Source organism: Desmodus rotundus, chromosome 7 (genome assembly GCF_022682495.2).
Source record: "Desmodus rotundus isolate HL8 chromosome 7, HLdesRot8A.1, whole genome shotgun sequence".
Classification (NCBI taxonomy): domain Eukaryota; kingdom Metazoa; phylum Chordata; class Mammalia; order Chiroptera; family Phyllostomidae; genus Desmodus; species Desmodus rotundus.
Window position 1 is genome coordinate 33,381,304 of NC_071393.1, and position 21,994 is coordinate 33,403,297.

At 48.1% G+C, this 21,994-nt stretch overlaps 1 protein-coding gene across 1 annotated transcript in view; it reads right to left on the minus strand.

Annotated features, from left to right (window-relative positions):
* The window catches only part of GRIK4 (glutamate ionotropic receptor kainate type subunit 4), a 493,806-nt gene that overhangs the window by 85,910 nt on the left and 385,902 nt on the right, over positions 1-21,994 (minus strand). Inside the window, exons 9-11 of the mRNA XM_053929106.1 lie at positions 13,653-13,814; positions 4,538-4,690; positions 3,566-3,670 (exon numbers count right to left, since the gene is read on the minus strand). Coding sequence (XP_053785081.1) covers positions 3,566-3,670; positions 4,538-4,690; positions 13,653-13,814 — 420 coding nt within the window. The remainder of the gene's footprint in view (positions 1-3,565; positions 3,671-4,537; positions 4,691-13,652; positions 13,815-21,994) is intronic.

Sequence of the window (21,994 nt, forward strand, 5' to 3'; positions counted from 1 at the left end):
TCTTAATACTCAGTAGTCCAGACAGGAAGGAAAAAAACAAAACCAAATCCAAATGGGAAGACACCATTACTAGAGAAAGCCCAGCCCAGCAGGTCATTGGCAGTCAGGAGCCCTCCTGGCTTGCAGCAGGTAGCAGCAAAGTAAGAGAACAGAGTAAAATGTTTGGATGTGGGATCTTAGGGATTCCAGGAAAATGAGGAAAAGCCAAGAGTGGGAGATACAGAACATGGGTTTCGGAGTTGGACAAACCTGAGCAAGAATTCCAGCTTTGCCCAAAGCCCTTGCTAGCAGTTTCCTTGGGCCAGGCTCCTTCTTTTCCCTGAGCCTCGGTTTCTTCATGTGTGAAATGGGGGTTTGGACACCCTGAAGGGATGTTCTCCAGATCAGATGTGATCTGTGCAAAGTGACCATGTGGTGACTGGTACACAACAGGTACTCAAGAAATGTCATTCCCCTGCTCCTGGTAACTCTTCTTTCCCCTGCCAGAGTTGCCTTGGATGGGAGATGGAATATCAGAGCAGAGACAGTGGCATTCTGCCTCCTCACGTGTCAGGAGGCAGAGACTGGTTGTCAGGGTGGGCCTGGGGAGCCACACTGTGAAGCTCCAGCTGGGTCCATGTACATCATGCAGTTCCCATCAGCACTTACAGCTGCTGAGCCAGACAGGAAAGCAGCAGGACAGTCACCAGATTTGTTGAAGAAAACTTGGTCATAAAGAGGATTATCATGAACCAATTTATAAGTCCAATCAGGAGTGTGACCCTTCAGGCACTGGAGGTCAAAAACACCATCATCTCTAAAGGCCACTTAGCAGCAGATCCCATCCAATGTTAGCTCAGAGAGATGGGTGGGATACAGTGAGGTCAAGAAGGAATTCTCTGCAGAGGGGCTGCAGTTGACTCACATATTCTACCAGGGCATCTATGGACCACCTGCACTATAATCCTCTATCTGGGTAGAAGTTAGGAATATGCAGACTCTTGGAATGCACCCAGTTTTATTAGCTCAGAACTGTGGGGAATGTGCATTTAAGACAAATACCACTGGTCACTCCTGTGCACACCCAGGTTTGAGCAGCCCCACCCTATGCCAACAGTGTGTGGGGCTGAAGAAGGAGGAGCAGTGGCTCGTGGCTGCTGCTGGTGTTTCTTGATGACATAATCCTTGGTTAGGAAGCTGAGAGAAGTCAGCCCCAGGGGCAGCTGCTGGAGCAACAGTTATGGTGAAGTGGCACTTTGAGCTTAATCAGCTGTGGTTCCAAAGGAGGGCAGGATCAGGGCCACTGGCCACCTCCACCACCACAGGTGTGACTTGATGGAAGGAGTGCAAGAAGGGGCTCTCCCCAGTAACACTCAAGAAGCTGGCTGAGGGCCAAAAGGAGCTTTTCAAAGCCTTAGATCTGGCTTCCCATGGAGTGGGTCTGGGGTTTGGTGTGAGCATCATGTTTTCCTAACTATTGCTTCTCCACCATGACTCTCTCCACATACTCATTTCCTTACCCTGTTTTATTTTTTTGCTGTAACACTAATCACTAATGACATTATGTTACATTTGCATTTGTTTGTCTATTGTCTGCCCCTAGAATAATTTCCACAAAAGCAGACACATGGCCCATTTTTTAACCTGTGCCTAGAAGAGAGCCTAGCAGACAGGTGGCAATGTGCTCAACACATGTTTATTGAGAGAGTGTGTGAGAATTCATTACTTCACATCCTCCAAGTATGTTGGAGCTCAGGGAAAAGTCTGCCTGATAATTTCCCTATAGGCTGGCTGCTTCATTTGTTCAGGGAAGGGTGAGCCTGAGGGCATGATTTGAATTTAATAATCCCAAGTTTCACTTAATTTTTTTTGTCAGTCTCACTCCCAAACTGATCTGAGGTCAGTGCAGGACTGTGCCTTTTTCAGCTGCGGCTCCCCCATACCAGGCACAGTCCCTGACATGTGACACAGGATCAACAAATGATTGTCAGGTGAAGGAAATGACCCCTCGGTGAGACTCCCCCTAGTGTGAGGCCACTGCTGAACCCTGGCCCATCTCGGAAGCTATGAAAACCAGCAGCGGTTGTCATCGCAAAAGGTCACATCACTCTGGCCCAGAGCTGGCACCAGGACTCAGGGCTCTTCTCTCTCCATCTGGGACTCTCCTTTTACGTCCTCTGGTCCGAGACGGCTTACCTGGCCTTGTCGACCAGTGCAATCCACACCTTCCTGGAAGGATCTCAGCTGGGTCTGGGAGCCTCTTGGACAGATGTGGGAACAGAGTGCCAGGATGCAGAAGTCCTTGGAGTCCCCTGGCGTGCAGGACTGCACTAGTGACAGAACCCTGCCTTTGGGCTCCCCAGTCAGACTCCTGGCAGGTAGCAATCTGCACTTTAACCAAATTACCAAGGTAATTTTAATGCATGATTTATCAAAATGGTTAAGAACCTGGGCTTCAGAGTTAGAAGTATTTGGGTTCAAAATGAGTGGTCATTACTAATTGTTCAAGGCCAAATATGTCAATCTCCTCAGTTTCCCCACTTATAAAATATGGGTTAATCAAAAGTACCGACTTTGTAGGGTTATGTAAGAAAATACATGACATAGCTAGTGTGATGTATGGCCCATGGTGAAAACTTAATAGATAAAAACTGCTATGATGATTATGGCAACAAAGATGATGAAGATGATGAACCTCAGTGACCTCCTGGAAAGGTAGTCCTGACAACTAGGGTCCCTTGTCCAATGACTGGGACAGCCAGGAAGCTCTTCAATGTCTGCCTCCTGCTGTCATTAGTGCATCATTTCCTACCTCTCAGGCTTTTCTTAAGGTTGGAGAAGGGCTAGGGTAAGAGTAGAGTTGATTAGCAGGGTGATAGGAGGTTGGGAAACCTTCAGAGAAGCACTTGGAGTGGCTGTCAGAATACTTGTTTCTTCTGATGTAATAGAATTATAGAAAAGGAGAAGAAGGTAGATGGAGGAGAATAAGGAGAAAAGTAGGGAGTTGAAAGAATCTACAAAGTACAAAGCACCCCTAAGCTGACAGGAGAAGACAGGAAGCAGGCAGGAGAGGAGGGACATAACTGCCACTGTGGGGGTAGGATGAGTGTGGATCAGTCAGAGAGGAGCTTACAGGAGAGAATGGGCTATCCATTCCAACTCTAAAGAACTTCCTCGGCCTCCCACAGACCAGGTCTGATCTGTGTCTGACCAGCAAGCAACCTGGAGTCTAACACTGGTTCCAGGGTTAGGGCCAGGTTCAGGGAGTGGAATAATCCAAAATAGTGGGCATGGCTTGGGAATTCCTTCTTTGCATGACAGCCCCTCACCCCCTTCTCCCCACAGCAAAGCATGGCTGCATCTTTCTTGGTATTTTGCTGGGGCTGCAGTCCCTCCACTCACAATGGCTGCAGCCGGTGGCAGCAAGGGGGAGGCCAGCATGCACTGGAGCTTTGCATGGGACAAAGCTACTGTTTTGGGGGATAGCTGAGAGAGGAGGCCACCCTGAATGCAGAGGAGAAATGGACAGGGGCAGAGAGATGGGCAGAGAGGAGGTCTGCCACTAGGGCATCAGAGCCAGCCTTACCTGTCGAAAACCGTTCCTCGTGAACTGCAAGATTTTCAAGGCATAGTTGGACCTCTGGCCTTTGCTGTTGAATTCAATGTGGCCAGTGAGACCTTCCAATTCTACCTGTCCAAGAGAGAGTGAGTTACAGCACCAAATAGTCCCGTGTTCCACTTGGCCCAAGCAAGCATTCTACAAGTGCTAAGTAGTACGCCCAAGGCAGGGGACACCATCAAGGTCCATGCTTCTGTCCACCTCTCAGCCATAGGCTCTGGAGACTAATGTGATGTCTCTTCAACCAGCTCCAAATTGGCTAGGGCTGGAGAAGAAGAAGGATGCACCACACCTCATGCCCTCATAGCTGCTGCATAAAACAACTCAACGAGGTGCTAGCTCAAGCTCAGACTCCCCTGATCCCCTCTTCCATGCCCTAGGCTATTAATAGCTTTTATCTTATTTGGGCAACTGCCCACCCATCCCAAGACTACAAGAAGTCAGGATGACCTGACTTAAATGCACAATCTAAGCCACTCTGCTCCAGGCTTCTCTAACAGGCGATGTCTTCTTAGTGGGCTGAGGCATGCCCATCCCACTGGAGGACATGTGACTGAGAGAATACAGGAGCCCAGCACCAAATTAGAAACACTGAACCTGAGGGATCATGGCCTATAGCAGAATCATCCATCCCCATTTTGTGCAAGCTTTGCTGGGACCACCTGTGAGCCAAGGGGCCAGTTTCCAAGCCTGGAATCCAGAAAGCCCTGACAGTCGAAGGCTCTCAAGGGCCACTGTCTTGTAAATAAACCTACCATGAATTCCTGGTGATTTTAGGGATCAGGGAACAAATGAGACCCATGATCCACTGAATGGAGTTGCCACAGATTACTGTGTCATCTGGGGCTGTAATAAACCTAGGATGCCTGGAAAGGAGTGACTGAAAGGATTCTCTGATGACAGGCTGAGTGTAGTCCCACAGAGCCCTGGCCTCCTCACCATGCGCAGGTAGTTCATGAGGCTGGTGCCATGCTGCCAGATCTGGGCTGAGCCACAGGACAGGGGCTTCACACCGATCTCCTGGCTCCGGTTCAGCTCCTGCACTGCAGTCACCACAGCATAGAGGGCATCGAACAGCAGAGCTGAGGAGAGCTGGGAAGTGGGCAGACAGTAGCAGGCAGTCCATCAGAGAAGGGTCATGTGGGTGGGATAGGGGGAGGAGGAGCAGAGAGAGGAAGTGACAGGTGTAAAGGAAGGGAAGGGAAAGAGAAAAGCAAAACAGAAAGAAATAAGGGTGCATCTTTGTTGCCCTTTGGCCTACCTTCTGTCTCTAGGCTAGCTCCACTTCCCCTAATAGCCCAGGTGCTAGGCCTAGACAGATAATGGTGTTGAAGGATTCTCTGGGATTGGACTAATAAGCTAGCTTTTTGGGCCCAAAATGATTCCAAGGATATCCTTTTCTTTCTTTGCTCCAGGGAAGTGCCAACTTCCCCAAGAATCCTCAAGAAGGGATAGGGCTGCCAATCTGAGGAAGAGGAAGGAGCCCTGCACTGCCCCACACATGCCCATTCTATGAACCTCAGCTGACGTTTCCTTCCTCTGGGAAGGTCCTCATGACATGGCCGTTCCTCACTGTACAAACTATTACAGTCCACTTTGTACTATTAACCTGATGGGATGTCTAAATTACTTAGTAAGTTCAAGGCCCAAAGATGTGTAAGACCCTCCTCCTGTGGTAGATTATAGTGGAATAGGGGAGGGGGTACAGGGAGACAGGGCACAGATAAGGGTAACATGATACTGATTCAGATGGACCCACAGTAGTCTGTGGGGGTTCCAAAGAGGAAGATAGCTTATCTGGTTGGGTGATTAAGAAAATATTTTGTCGAGGATGAAGTGTTTGAACTGAGCACTAAAGGATTTTGATAGAAAAATTATTGAACCTGGGAGTGGGGAGCGGCTAAAAAGGGAGAAAGGCATTCCAGAGATGGAACTGTATGAGCAAAGACAAAGGGGTGGAAAGAGCACACCTGGAGGGGGAGTGGGAGAGGAAGACACAAGAAATCAGAAACGATGCAGGGGTCATGCTTCGGGAGTCTTACAACCAGGAGGAAGAGGCCAGTTTATTTCTGTCCGCATTTTCATTTCCCTTTACAGTGCAAACTCTTAGGGCAGGGACACACAAGGCCTTAGTCTCTACATCCTGCATAGCATGCTGCACCAGGACCTGGCAAGGGGTGGGCCTCCGTGACATATTTATGGAATCAAATTAAATTTGGGGTGAAATCTGCCCACAAGACTTAGGCTGAACACTATCAAGTTACCTAGATGTTAGTGACCCTTGGGGAGGGGAAGGCTGAGGGTTTGGATGAAAGTGGTAGAAGCAGAGGAACAGAAGACACTTGTCCTTGGGGGTGTGCCATCCAAAGAGGTGATGTCTCTGACAACGGAAATCTAGTGAGTGTGAACAACTGTAGGGTCAACACTGTGCGGGGATCCTGAGGGGAGGCCCAGGGAGGCAGGAGAGGCCTTCTGGGAGAAGCGATGTCAGATGCAGGAAACCCACACTCCATCCCATTATAAAGCAGATTCCCTCACTGAACTGTGACATTCTATCATAGGTAATGCCAGACTATCCCTTCTAAGCCTCTTCTTTCAATGTAAGAAATGGTTGAGAGCACTCCCCATGTGATTTTGGACATTGACTGGGCCCCCCAAGGTTGGAGGCAGGGAGGCCATTTTGTGACCTCTTGGATGTTTTCAAGCTTTGCAGATAGAAGGTCAGCATCTGGGACAATGAGGTAAAGGAGAAGGGGCTTGAAACCCCAGCCCTTGCTTGTGCACTGAGTGAGCCGGGCCAGCTGCTGAGCCTGGGAGTGAGCAGCAGTTTCCTGTGAAAGCAAGGCCCTGCCTGACATGTCTGTCAAAGTGCTCTGTAAACTGTGAGTGTCGGGGGCCCCATTCCTGAGAGACAGGACTGTGAACCCCAGGTGCAGACAAGTGTCAGCAGGTGTCTGGCAAGCAGGTGTTGGCTGAACTCAGGTGCTGGGGAGTAGTAAGAACAGAGCTACAGGGCTGGGAAGAATGACTCATTTCATTCACAGTTTTGGTACATACTGGGTAAGGATGTCTGTAATAGGAACTAGGTGAGCCAACAGGATCATCTTCCTCAAAGGCAATGACAGGGAAGCCCAGCCAAATAAAATCTGCACCCCAATCCAAGCTCAGCTGCATTGCAAAACTGTCTGGCCAATGTGTTCCTTCTTTCTCACGCTCACCCATTTTCCTCTTCCTCTATAGCTCTTTTTTCTTCTTCCCCATGTTTATTCGGCCCCTATGATCTGGCAGAGACCCTTCATCTTTTACCAAGGCCTTACTGCCATGAGTGAGCCATTGTATCCCCTCTGCCTACATCAGATTTTCTGCCCTCCCAGGTCCAACACCCCTGCTTTCCTGAAGCCTGGTCCTGAAGCTGCATGTGGCCTGCAGAACAAGCTGGTCAGGGCAGTCGCATTGTGTGATCAGGCTCGGTGGAGACCTGTGCAGTCCTGCTGAGCTGCACTAACTGGCCAGGCTCCTCCCAGTCCCTCCTACTGGTCATCCTGGTCCTGCCTTCTCCCTCCCATGGCCCTTCCCCTTTGCAGCTTAGCTCCTTCATTTGATTCAAGGCTCACCTGCGTGGTACCTGATGCTTCATGGCCAGCTTATAACTGTGCTGGTCCTTTCCCTGAGCACAGGGGCTCCTTTATTAAAGGGCCCCTCATGTTTCCTTGCCAATAGGAAGTATGGAAATGATGAGCACCACAGATTCTTCCGTCTCACAGAGACAAACGTCTTCCTAAGGACATAACCTTTAACGATGCTGGCTTCAGCCCCTACAGTCCAGCTACTTAAATGCTATTTTAAACTCATCTTTATCCCACCTTCTCCCTTACCTCCCAGTTAACCTCTCCATTCTGAAACCCTCAAAATCATCAAGTGTAAGAACTGGAGGAGATCCTACAAATCAAGTAGTGCAACTCTCTTGTTTTACAAATGAAGAAACTGAGGTTCAAAGAGTTCTGCCCTTGCCCCACAGCACCAAGCAAGACAGTGGTATAGCCAGGATGGGGACGGAAGTCCAGCATCCCTTCCCCCAATCTGGTTTCCACCCTTCTTTGCAGCTTTGTCTTTCCACCTCACCTCCCACCACTCAGAAGCCCGCGTATGTCATTGCTCCATCACATTGATGCTTGTGCCTAGCCCTCCAGGACAACATGAGCAATCTTTCCAAATGTGGTTACCTTCTCAACAGCAGACAGGAGCAAGAGACTGTTGGGCCAGAGCTGGGCACAGGGAAAGCTGGTGGCTAGAGGCTTCTCTGTTGCCCTGGGTTTGGTCATCACCCAGTTCACCTCCTGACCTGACTGTCTTTATGTAAACCCCTCAGTTAAGAACTACTTGGAACTTTTGCTGGAACAGGACTTGTAAGGGCAGGACAGAGGGGGAAGGGAAAGGATACCTAGCACCCATTCTTCCCTTCTTTCTAATATAAGCCCTATGTCATTTAGGGGTCCTCCCCTTCCCCCAAGCAAGCAAGCCCCAGCTCCTGAGTGAACCTGGGTGATCCAAGAATCTCCCATCCTCATGACAATATGTGATGAAGGACTCAGCATGTGACCCCATTCTGGCTGATGAGACATGAATGGAGGCCTAGAGGGAGGGATGGCTCCTCAGAAGAGTTTCCTGTCTCTAAGGGAGGCACTCCCTCCTCCTGTGGACATTCCTGTGTCTGGCCTTGGTGCCTGGACCAGCAGCAGTCATTTCGGTTCCAGCCTGACCATGACGTTGACACCAAGGATGACAGCAGAGATGCAAGGAATGTAGGTTTCCAATGATGTTGCTCTGGACTCTGTCCTGCCTCTCAACTTGCTGTGACATGAAACAACACATTTCCTTTTTTTTTTGCATGAGGCATTTTAATTCAGGAATTCTGTTACTGAAAACCAAGAGCTCCCTAACTAATCCTGAGGCCCTAGGGATCCCTGTCTTCTTGGGAGCATGGTTGACCCAGGCCCCCAAAGAGGCCTGGGCCTCATCCCCTCTCTGAAGGCCCTTTCTCACAGGCTATGTGCGGAGACCCTCATCACTGCAGACTTGCAACCACAGCACACCACCCACCTCTCACATCCTCCTCCCAGGTCCCCAGTCCCTTCCTGGGGATGGTTGTTGCTATCCCCACTCCATCTGGATGAGGTTTTCTTGGCTGATGCTCTCTTATTAGCAAACAATCCTGATGCTGGGAAATCAGCATGTACGTCTTTCCAGTGTACTTCGGTGTCTCAAACTTCAGGACCTTCAAGATTCTTTGAGCACTTCTAGCAATTACAACTGCAGCAAGGAGCATAGGGAGCAGGAACATGGAAGGAGCAGCCTCAATACCCCTGGCACCTCTCCACCTGCGTACTGCTTTCAGAGAGGTGACGTGGTGACACAAGTGACATGTCCCCAGCATGCTCTAGGCCTCACAGATCCTTTCTACAATTTGGCCTGGGCTGATCTGAACTGAAAACTCCTAAGCCTCAGACATCTCCTCCCTCCAGCCCAATCTCCTCAGGACCTCCACAGACAACCAGACTGCCTCTCATGTAGGATCCACCAGTCTGCCCAGGACTTGTACCTTGGTCCTCCACTCACTCCCTGAGACCTTAGCTCCCATCTTGTGCCCCTCCAGCTTCTCCTGAAGTTGCCAGACTCCTCCCCTCACCCAGTTGCACCTCCAGTGCTGGGAGAGCCTGTAATCTCTGTCTCGTCAACTTTCCCACATCACATTAGATCTCCATCTTGAAGTTCCTATTGCTCCCTCCCTCTGATATTATTTACTAAGTTGGCTCTGGGAAGCAGTTGGGGAAAACCAGTTCTGGAACAAAACAGTGCCCCATCCATGTCTCCATTTCTGGGTTATCCCCTTCTGTCTCCTGCCAGTCTCCCACCCCAAACCCCTTCCTTTTCATGCCCCACCTTCATGCTGTGGCTGCCATCCCTTGTCTTTCCACACTGCCTCTCAGTACTGTCTCTGCTTCTCCTGTCCCTACCTCTTCTAGACATCCGAGCCCCCCAAATGTCTCAGTCCTCATTTAAAGTAATCTCCTCTTTCTTGGCTCAAAAATGTTGCCCGGCAAGGAATCCTCATTTCTCTTGTTTTTATATTTTCATTTGGTTCTTCATTGCTATGTTCTTTGGATCTGTTTGTAAATTATTTAGGGGAATGAAAGACTATGAATTAAGATGAGTTGATCTGACTCAAGGGATTGGGGCTGAGTTTCTTTCCCTTTCTCTGAAATAAAAATAAAAATATCTTTGAAACATACAACCTCCTCTACCTGACACAGTCCATGTCACTGGATTCCTAGGGTCCTCTTGGATGCCCATGTGCCTCTGAGCCTTTGTAGTTTAAACTCTAATGCCAATATGATACCAGGACAGGAACCATCACAATCTTATGGAATAGTTCTTATAATCTGGATTTTATTCAGCGAAATAGACATTCACTTACAAACATCTGTTTTAGCATAAACTCTAATTACTTAATCTAATCATCTGTAATTTCAATGATTTTCATTTTCACAGTGTGAGGAACAGGAATGGCAGGGGAGACAGGTAAGTGTGTGTCTCCAGCAGGACACTCCTTCCTTGGGACATCTTAGGTGGGAAGCACACTTACAGCTTGCTCTCCACCACCCAGGGTTCAGGCTGGTGGACAGCACTCAGCTTCCTTCCCTGCTACTCCTCAGTTCAGACACTCCCCCACCTGCCCCCAGCAAGCTCCACCTAGAACTCTGTCAGCCCAACTGTGAAGGGGCACATAAGTCGGGAGAAAAGGAACCAGAAGAGAAGAAAATGCCAGCAGTGAAGAGGGACCCTAAAATGTGTAAGAGAAAAAGGAACAGAAAGAGAAAGAAAGGAGGTTATGGGACAGAGGAAGATGGGCAGGAGAGCATGAGGAAAGGTGAGAGGAGAAAAAGAGAGAGGTTGGAACTGAGAGGGTGAGAGAAAGGGAGAGGAGAAAAGGAGACAGATGAGAGCAAGGAAGGCGAGGAGAGGGAAGGGAAACCAGCCCCTGTGGTCTGACTGACAGACGTGGGAGCTGGCGGCAGCCTGTTTACAGACTGGATGTGGAGCCAAAATCAGGCTGTGCTCTCTGCACTGACTGTTTGTGGCCGCCTGGCTCCTCAGCCAACAGAAAAGCAGGGCTGCTGGTGCTGGGAGTTTCAGCCTGGTGGGGACAGATTTGAGAAAGATTTGCTGCTGTCTGAAGATCTGAACTTCCTCTCCACATTCTTTGATGGGAAGAGTTCCTACAACCCTTCCCTCCCTCTGCGAGGCCACAGAGACCAGGGCTGAATGCCCTTCTGTCACTGAGAGGCAGCCTCAGAACCTCAGCCCCTGTGCCAGCCAGTGCCTCTGTGCCTCGTGTTCCTCACCTGTGAAAAAGGAGTGCATGGGCACTTGTATCTGTTATTAGGAGGTCGTGAGAAGGTAACTGAGGTCAGGGTGGTATGATCTCATGGGAAGTACTACAGTATTCTTTAGTTCTGTGTTGAGGTGAAAGCAAATGGATGAATGCCCTTATCTCCTCAGCCAGAAAGAACACAGGGCCCATTTTATTGGCTAGAACACCACAGGAGCTTGGCCAAGAGAATGTCAATGGACGTGGGACCACAGGCTGTGACCAGGACTAGCTGCTTCCCCCAGCCTAAGGCTGGCACTTGCTCTCCTCCCACCGTCCACTGAAGCAGCAGAGTGGGTAGGACACAGCCTGCTTGTACTCTTGTTCTCTACCCCCAGCACAGAGGGAGATTCCAGAGGACCCAGCCACTTCCCACATGCCCCCCAAACATTCTTGGGGAGCATAAGATGCTAAGGTCTTAGGAGGCCTGAGGATGTGTTGGGAAGGAGAAGAAGGAAGTCAGTTTTCTCTTTTAAATTGCCTGGGGCTGAGTTCACAGGACAGGTCCCCTACCCAGGAGCAAGTTAGCATCTGCTGCCTGGACACCCTGCACCGTAAGTAAGCATCCTCGAGGATTCAACTTCCCCTCCTCTGGAAAACCGTCCCCAGTCTCTACTGGTAGAACTGAGAACAGAAACGTGGAGTGGTTTGAGTTGGAGAGGAAGTAGAATGTTTTGTTTCCTTTCCTAATATTGTGCTGTCCATCAGCACTTCATTAGAATCTGGAGTGATGACTATAAGAATGGCAGACAAGGCCAGGGTATACAGGGTTTATATTCCTGCCAGGAGAGATGAGCCTGGTTCTATCCATGACACTGTGCCCTAGGACATCTGTTCCTGTCCCTCAAACCCTAATGGGGTGAGGATCCCCTTCCAAATCCTTTCTATGGAATCTTACCTCTTTCTGGCCAAAAATATCTTGTTAGGATGCACTCTGTAAACTCCATGACCTCAGTTCTCAAGCCCCTGTCTTCTTTCTGGTTCTGATCAAAGATCCCTGAGCTTTACATGAGCTACTTCTCCCTTCCTAAGATTTTCCCCTGGCTACACAATCAAAAAGGCAAAGATTTTGGTGGGAGGTCATTCTGTCCTTCAGTAGGCCTGCTACTAGGTCACCACTTTGGCCGATGACTAATCAGGTACCCATGTGTACCAATGTCCAGAACTGTCCTCACTTCTGAGCCTGTCTTACCAAAGACAGATATCCCTTCTATTTTTTTATCCTTACCTAAGGACATTTTTTTTTCATTGCTTTTAGAGAGAGAGGAAGGGAGAGAGAGAAACATCCATTGGTTGCCTCCTGTACATGCCTGGACTGAGAATCATATGCTCCTGGACCAGGAATTGAGGATCGAGGATCAAACCCACAACTTACATATGTACCCTGATGGAGAATCAAACCCACAACCTTTCAGTAATGGGACGGTGCTCCAACCAACTGAGCCATACTGTCCAGGGCTCACTTCTATTTTAAAAGTCCACCAGAGAATGTCCCACTCCAGGTAGGTACCCAATTCCACTGCCATCCCCTAACCCTAATTCTTTTCCATTTCTTTATAACTTTAACTCATTATTCCACCTGCCTCACTCATTCATTCATTCCTTGAACAAATACTTACTAACTGCTTTCATTTTGCCAGGCCAGTTTACAGTACAGTGTGGCAAAGGAATAATGGTCCTAGAGAATGACAAAATAGCATTAAAACTATGAACCGTAAACCCACAGGGCTTAGGTTCTGATCCTACTTCCTCTGCTCATTAGCTGTGTGACCCTGAGCTGCTTACTTAACCTTTCTGACCTCAGTTCCATCATCTGTAAGCGGAAATGCTACCTCACAAAGTTGTTATGAGCATCACAAAAGCTGTCTTAGGCTAGGGCAGGACCCAGAAAGCCATGAGATTCCTATCTCAGAGAACCTATCTTTTAACAAACGGATGCAACAAATGCATTAGACCTGCCCCACAAAGTAAGGACATCAAACCTGAGGAGAATGGGAGGGAAACCTTTGCTTCTGTCACACACCCCCTGGGGAAAGGAAGCACAAGGAAGAAGAATATGGGTGAGGTCACAAAGAGGCGTGTCTGGCTGAGCTGCTCCTTAGGGCAGTGATCCAGAGTGACAGGGAGAGCCATGGACCGGGGGCCAGGCGTCTCAGAGCCTAGTTCTACCCTGCAAAAGGCTTTGTGCTTGCCCTGGGGCAAGATGCCCACACCTCTCCTCCCCAGCCTGGGTTTCAGTTTCCCTACCTGAAAAATAAGGCAGCAGATCAGCTTATGGCCTTTCCAACAGTAACAGTCTTGGATTCTACACTTGGGCAGTTCTCAGCAGCAGAATCATCAGGAGTCCAGCCACAGAAAGCCACAGACATTACTGACCAGCGGCTCAGTGCCTCCACACAGCCACCCACCCTGCTGTCCCCTCCAGCAATTGGGCTGTTTGCAGCTCACAGGAGTGGAGATGCTTTTCCCTTGTAACTACTTCCCAGCATTTGCACTTTAACACACCTCTTTCTGAGCTGGGCCTGAGGACGCGGGGCTCCAGGAGGCTGTGTGTGCTGGAGGCTGGCCCGCAGAGAAGGCGTGTGGAGGTGAGGGGACATGGGGGAGGGCTCTGGCAGTACTCACCGCAGGCCCAGGGAAGGGCACGTGGTCACAGTTCTCCTGCCAGGACTGGTTGAGGCTCTGGGCAAACTCTTGGAAGAAGGCATGTGATTGATTGAAAATGGAAAATCCCAGGATATTGACACGATCATCCACGAGGCTGTCCATCCTCTGGAGCGAGAACTCCTGGAAAGGCCGGGCAGTCAGAAACAGAACAGAGTTAGGAGGGGAAGACGGGGCCTGGGCTTTGGTGGCACATGCCTTGGGGTCCCATTCTAGTCAAATCAACACTTATTGTCAGGTGCTCTGCTAGGCATGGAGGGTCCCAAAATAACTACAAGTTGTTCTTCTGAGAGCACACGGTGTTGGGAGAAGAGAGGGAGAGTAAGAGAAATAAGCAGAATGATCTCCAAAAAAGGTATGTGTAAGATTCACAAAAAGGTATGTATAAGACGAAGAGAGAAAGAAAACTGTAATGTACCTGACTGAGGTGTGAACATCAAGCTGTCTTAAAGGATGCATAGGCATTTTCTGGGCAAAACCCGTGACTGGGCAAAGGCTATTCCAGACAGAAGTCACCATGGGTATAAAGGCGCAGAGGGAAGAAACTGTGTGGCTTTTCCAGCTAATTGCCCACAGTGTACTTTGATAGAAGCATCACTTCTCAAAGTGTGGCCACAGGACACCTGCCATCGGACCCTCCTGGGGACCTTTCAAAACAGTGATGATTGCTGTACCCTGCCTAACACCAGCTGAATCTGAGGCTCTGAGGCTGAAATCAGGAATCTGCATTTCCAGCAGATCCCAAGGCCTTATGTACACATACCAAAGTTTGGGATTGACTGGGTTAGCACATAGGAGGCATAGGGGTGGGCATGGTAAGAAATGAAACTGGACAAGTTGGCAGGGCCAGAGCACTGGGCTAGGCAGCTGGCACTTGGTCCTGTGTGTGATGGGACTTGAGGGGACTCTAAGCAGAGAAGACTCTCAATCTGAAGCTCTGAAGGTAGGGTTCATTTAGTATTATTTTTTCACTCATGTAACAAATACTTAAGTGCTTATTGTGTACCAGACGCAGGCACAAAGGATATGAACAAGAAGCACAATTCCTGCTCCTGAGGAGTTTGCAGGGAACTAAGGACACACATTGTAAAGAAACAAATCCACATAATTTCAGATATCTATGGTGGGTAAGAGTGGGGACTGCTGACTTTGACGAGGCAGTTGGAGAAATCCCACCTGGGACAGTGACAGTTAGAAGCTCAGGAGAATTCTCCCAGAACCCAGGGTCCTCATCCAATCACCTGGCCCCAGCCACGTCTTACCTTCGCAAGCTAAATCCTGCAGGTACAAGTCCCACTGAAGCCAGTCAGTATCATAGGGAGATAACTAGCCATGTTCAGATGGGCCTGAGCTTGGAGCCCTGGACCCCCAAGGTCCTTCTTTGCCCCCTACAGGGAAACCAGGCAAGGAGGTGTGGATTATTCAGCTCATCAATCCCCACTCCTAGAATAATGCCTTCAAAAGTAGGTCAGACCAGTGTGGTGACAGACAGCCAGAGGGAAAGGGGGTGGGGATAGGTGGAGGTTGCAAAGGTGGGGGATGGGGACAGAAAGAACTTGGCTTGGGGCGATGAACACACGATGCAGTGTGCAGATGTTTTATTGAGTTGTGCATTTGAAATCTCTATGCTTTTGTGAGCCAATGTCACCCCAATAAAGTCAAGTAAAATTTTAAAAATGTAGGTCAGGTCATCTCCGTGCACTGAAATCACATTCCTCACACATTTGCTTTGAGTGCCTCACACACAGCTCTGGAACCAGTGGGCGCATGGAAGTTACAAACTCCGGAACCAACGCACCCACCACTCAGCTGACACAACAGATGGCAGGTGCCTTGGGCTTACTTCCTGGCTGGCCAGAAACATTGCTTTCCTTCAGGTGGTCTCCTTTCGGAAGATGTAGCTCCTGCAGGCCTCTGGCACATCCTCTTCACCCTCACTCCTATCTGCAGCCAGCCACTGCCGAGGCCGCAGGCCCAAGGCCCAGGGCCTCCTGTTCAGAGTCCAGCCTCACTAGCTACAGCTTGCAGACTGAAGTTATGAATTTTCCTTTGAAGACACCCACCCCTGACACTGTGAAGTCGGATGATGATTAATTCTATTTTGGATCCTGCCACATTCCTATTAGAACAAGAACGTACCAGAGAACATCTGATTCATAAGCTGATACCTGTCCTGTCTCTCTCACAGGGCAGCTGCCCACATGCTGTGTGTTATCAATAGGCACGAGGAGGCAGATGGCTAACAAGAAGGGATGCACAAGCTAGGCTGCTGTCTGGCAACCAAGGAGCCTCATTGGCTTTAGCTGGTATGGGGGGAGCTGGAGGATGTCTCCTCTCCCTTGCCTTCCTGTCACTGTGGGCAGCCCACCACCTTCTTCTGTCCTTTCCCCTCCATGCACAGCCTGGTAAAAGGTGGTCTTTCAATTATGCTCTGTCTTGGATGTCTGCAGACTCACAGCAGCAGCTGGGGGCACGGAGTGGGTAAGGGTTTCGGTGTTCAAATGCAGGTTGCACACCATACTGAGTGTATGACCTTGATGAAGGTCTTTAACCTCTCTAGGCTTCAGTGAGAACAGTGATGACAGCAACCTCAGAGGCAGTTTTAAGGAATGTGTAGGATGTACGCACAAGGCTTAGCATCATATCTGGCCTATGGGAAGTGCTCAGCACGTGACAGTTACTGAAATATGACCGGGAGAGCTTGGGTAGCTTCCACCCTCTGTCATTAGTTCCACTTGTCTTGGAAATCTGAGGAAGGTGTTTCCTTTAAATGTGTGTCCCAGGCACAGTAAGAATGGATGTTAATTGCAGACATTTAGAAACAGCCCTTCCAGAGGTCAGCCAGTCTGTCTTCTTGCCTTTTAATTCCTACCTTATTATCCATGAATTATATTCTATTTTCAAAGCCCCCGCTTAAAATTAAAAGATCCAAAATCTTCATTGATGATTCTATAGGGTCCGGCACAAATAACACCCCCCGCTTTATTACAAAATCTTTTATTACAAAATCATAACCATGTAATTTTATAACAACAATATCACACTCAAGTACACCATGTGATATTTTAGGTGAAATGTTCATATTAGACACATCTCGTGCGAGACACTCATGTACCCTACTAACCACACTCAAGCAAGCCTTACATCTGCTGGGTCCTGTATCTGTAATAACTCCTGAGATTGTAAAAGAACAATAAAGGGGTGGTGTGTTTTGTTATCATAACTTCCCTAAGCATCCTCACCGTTCGGAAATGCTTCTTGACGTCCAAACTTAGACTCTCCAGGGGAAGCTGAAGACTGGTTTCTAAACAAACATGGGAAACCGCTGAGCACAGCCAGTTTCTGAACAATAAGGGTCTTCTAAGCCAGTATTTCCCAAAGAGTGTTCCTCAGGACAGTGGCTTTTCCAGATGTTAACAGAAATTTCATAATAATAAATTTTCATGTTCAAATAAAGTTAGAAAATATTGCACGTGACATCTGCCTTTTTAAGATGCATAACATACACCTGCGTAGGAAAGCTTCACGGGGGTGCTGAGGTGGGGCAGCCTGTCTAACTCTGTCTGGCACAGAACTTTCCAAACACATCGACGGTGGAACACTCTCCCCCCAGACACATGACTGTCTCGTCATAGTGCTCTGTTGAACATGCTTTGGGAACTGCTACTCTGAACATAGTGAGGCATGCATTACAAATACAAATTCAAATGATGGAGACATTTTGCTGAGAGATTTTTCATAAAATTAACAAATTTTAGGACTGGAGGGGATCACTGCCTAGTGCAAGCTCTACCTCAGCACTCACTCCTGGCTCGCTTAGGTCTCCCGTGAGTCTCCACCATGCTGTCTGGATGATTTGACCTCACCCGAAATGACAGAAGGAGCTGGCAGCTCTGGGGCAAAGCATGTTCCCTTGGCAACCTTGACTCTCTTGCTATGAAAATGCTGGAAGGGAAATCCTGATTGTCCCCACTCCCAATGGAAGTGGCTTCCATTGTGGCAACACCAGAGAAGAGAGGGTGAAGAACAGAGCAGATGGCCTCTGAGAGGCTGAGTGGTGGAGCAGAGACCAAGGCCAAGTCATTCCAAGCACATGTGGGTTTGTGACAGCCCTGTGTGCTCACTACATGTTCATGCATGTGGTCTTTCTCCAAAGGCCTGTATGTTCCTGGAAAGCAGAAATACTTCTGCCTTGTACTGGAACCCCACACTGCACCTGGCGCAGTGCCTAATACCTGGAAGCTGTTTGGTAAATGTTTGTTGAGGACTGCTGATTGAAGATGTTTCCAGGCCCAGGAGTCCTCTCTATGCCCAACTCTGATCACTAATCACACAGTCTCGCTCCTACAGAAGATGTAGGGACATGAGTAGAATTTGTACCAACCCCTGGAGTGCCCTTTGGAAGCTGCATTATTGTATTTGGAAAAAAAAATTCCTGACAGCCTGTTTTCTTATCACTGGGTTCTCAGCTACTTGTCATGTGAGAAAAGTTTTCCTAAATAAGTCATTGTCCAATGTTAATTCCTAGGTGTGCCTTGACAGAAGGCTTGAGTTGAAGTTCCAGATCTTCCAACCATAAGTAATTACAACAAAGCAAAAATTATAATAATAATAAGTGCTAATAATCATAATAATAACAAGTGCTATAATGGATTGACAACCCTCTATGTGCCTGGCAGAACTAAATACTTCACATGCACGATTCCAAACATCCTGCAGCCGCCCTGTGGCATGGGAGTCTGTGGCCAATTCACAGCTGAAGGAACCAAGACCCAGGTGTGAAAGGGCTTCCCAAGGCCACACACAACAGACAAAGGGGTCCAATTTCCACCCCAGTCCCAGGTGCGTCACAACCAGTGCTTTGCGTTCGTGCACTGACTCCACACTCTGTAGCCCCAGTGCTCAGCACCCTGAGCACCAGCTAATTGTGCCTGTGGTGTAGAGTGACTGGCAGAATTGACTTAAGGTTGAATTCAGAATGCACAACTCGACTTTAAGACTGGTGTGAAGATTTGCAGCTACAAAATGAACACTGGTGGTCTCAGTGAGTAAAGGGATTACCAAACATCAACTGAGGCTCTGCATCAGAAGGATTTTAATTACAAAGGGGCTGGGCTTGGTGTGGGGGTAGACTGAGCAACTAAACAATGATCTTGAGAACATGGGAGTGCTGAGGTTTGCCCCACACCACGTCTGTTCAGCATAAGCCCAGAGAAGGAATCTGAGAAACACCAGAGTGCAGCAGGTGGGGAAGAATTAGAAATAAATGCAGCGCAATTGAAGTGCTGTTAACATGCATGGAGAAGTATGCAGTCAAATGCAGCTTCATGAATTTGGCCAACTTCTGCTGCTCAGGAGCCTTAGCCATCCCTAGTAAAATCTCTCTACCTTTTCCATCATTTGAGCCACAAATGCTTCCCTGCTGGCCTGTCCTGTGGACTATCTCGCTCATTGCTGTATCCCCAGTGCCCAGAGAAAATAAATGAAACAAAAGGTTGGTTCTTTGGTTTTAATTAAATAATGAGGATAATAATTCTGCTGGAGAAAGTGGGTATGGATTTATAACACTTTAAAATTTTCCTCACTGAAATCCCATATTCCCCAAAACCCATCTTTGTTTAAAAATTTTTTTTAAATCTTTTTATTTCTCTCTCTTTTAATTAGACAAATTTTCTTATTACAAAATAGGGGAAATAAGACTTTACATGTTGCTGTGAGACTTAAAAGAGCTATGAAAACTGGAAGAATAATATAAACTTCTTGAGTTATCAGTATCATTAGTAATAACAATAAAATAGCTCAGGTATTCACTTTGCATGCACTTCTGGTCATCGCTGACAGGCAGTGCAGAGAGTGTGGGGTTGGGACCCTTCCTGAAGCTTACCACATTTTGCCACAAAAGGGGCCTCTCCACTCCTATGTAAAGAAAGCCCTCAGCCCTAACTGGCCCCAAAATCTTAACCACTCCTTTCCTGCTACGGGCCCAGGCACTTGTAAAGTGTGTCATTCCAATGCCTCTGTGGTCTCTGGAATCTTTCCGGATTCTGCCACCTGGACCACTCTGTCTGTCTTTCCTTGCAGACCCTTCAGTGCAGACTGGGTCTTACTCTCAGCAGCGGTGTTTCAAACAGCCTCTTGCTTTTCTGCTACTTTTACCTAAGGCTCAGCCTTTGGTTCCCTTTGCTCTATTCTTAGCCCCAGCCCCTCACTTCCTAGGATTAGGACCAGGAGCCTTTTATCACTGCAACCACAAGTCATTCATTGAACTTCAATTCATTATTGAGTATAACATTAACCACTGCCCTGGCTGGTGTGGCTCGGTAGATTGAGTGCTGGCCTGTGAACCAAAGGGTTGCTGGTTTGATCCCCAGTCAGGGCACATGCCTGGGTTGTGGCCAGGTCCCCAGTAGTGGGTGCACAAGAGACAACCATACATTGATGTTTCTCTCCCTCTCTTTTTCCCTCCATTCCCCTCTCTCTAAAAATAAAAAAATAAAATCTTTTAAAAAATAACACTAACTACTTACAAGGCACAGTCATGTAGCGCTTTTGGTCCTCACAAGCACGAGTACACAAGACAGGTGTTACTCACATTCCCATTTGGAGTTAAGTGTCTTTCCCAAAAGATAGACATTGGATTAAGATCTGGGTACCTGATATATAAGATCACTGCTTATTATTGCATTTCTTCCTACTGTGTGCTCAGCATTGGGCGAGGTCACCAGGAGACACAGTATAAACCAAATGCATGCACCCTTCCCTGAGCTTATTAATGGCTAAATACTCTTAATGTTCTCACCCCAGGAATACTGAGAACACCAAAAGATTCCAATGTCTCAAGCCACTACGAAGCTAGAATTATGGAAGATATCCTTTAGACCATATCACTCCTAAACTAGAACTCCTAATTTTTCCACTCCAATCTGATCCCCTCCCTTGGTCACCTATCTGTGAATGTGGTGACCACAGGTGGTGACCATTATCCACCTGTCAATCAAGATAGAATTTGGAACTCACCCTTCACTTCGTCCCTTCTCATACCCCACCATCTCACTCATGCATGCATGCACTCATTCACTGTTGCTGGAGAACATTTTACTTCCTTAACATCTCTTGAGTCTGTTCCCTACTTTCCATCCCTATAGCCTCTACCTCGATTCAGCTCTTCACCCATTTGTTGCTGGACTATGAACTAATTTGTTTCCATCCTCCAGCCTGGCATATCTCCAGGTCCCTATTCCATGCTGTTGCTGGAAGGATTTTTTCTGAACTATACATACGACTATGAATCCCTCTCCACCTCCCAGTGCTCCTTACTACACACAGGACAAAAGCAAACTCCTTAGTTAAAACCAGACATGCCTTTCCATCCTATTATTCTTGTCTACCCCTTTGCTCATTCTTTACCTTGACCTCTTCCATCACCCAAGCCAGGCAGAACTGACTGCTGTCTCAACTGGGCTGCTGCTGTGCTTCACAGGAATACCTATCAGCACTTAAAGCTTTTCATCATTTGAGTTTGTCTCCCAAAGACTGGGTGCAACTGAAGGCAAATGCACTTATGTTACCAGCATCTACCCTGGAGCGCAGCATATAGGAAAACGCCAACGAACAGTATTGACAGAATACATTTAGGAAGATGGCACCTGTCAGGCTGTCCTTCATCTTACCACATGGACATCCTGATCCTCTCAACTTTCCAAGGCTCTTCTTCATGGGTATACCCACTCACTTTTCCTTGGGACCAATGGCATGGTGGAGGCCAGGGCCCAGACCCTTGTCTCACAAGTATCCTCTTAGCCTTTCTCATGAAAGTGTTGGAGATACCAGACATCTAGCATCTCTTGGGGACACTTACATCCTCTCCCTCCCTCCAGGTGCCTATCTGCCTATTTATTTGTATTAGAGCTGTGCTCCCTTCAGACTAGGTGACTGCTTTTTGTGTAATAGGTCTTTGAAAGAAGTGGCAGCTGGGAAGCTAATTTATTCCAATTGGTGAATTCCATTTCATGGAAGATTTGATCTTAAACCTCCTGGCCCCAAGCTCCCCCAGATCTTCTTCCTACTTGTCTCCTACTTGTCTCCTACATGGGGAATAACCATGAACAAACATTCATATCCATTCCTCACAGGAGCTCTGTCCTTCTGTGTTTTTCTATCCCAATGTGAATCCACAAACAGGACTCTAAAAGGAGACCATGTTCTATCTTGTTCGTTGCTCTGCCCCCTGCACCTTATCCCACACCTGTGCTCAGCCGGTGCTCTATGTGCATTCATTAAATAAATCAATGTTCACCTGCTAA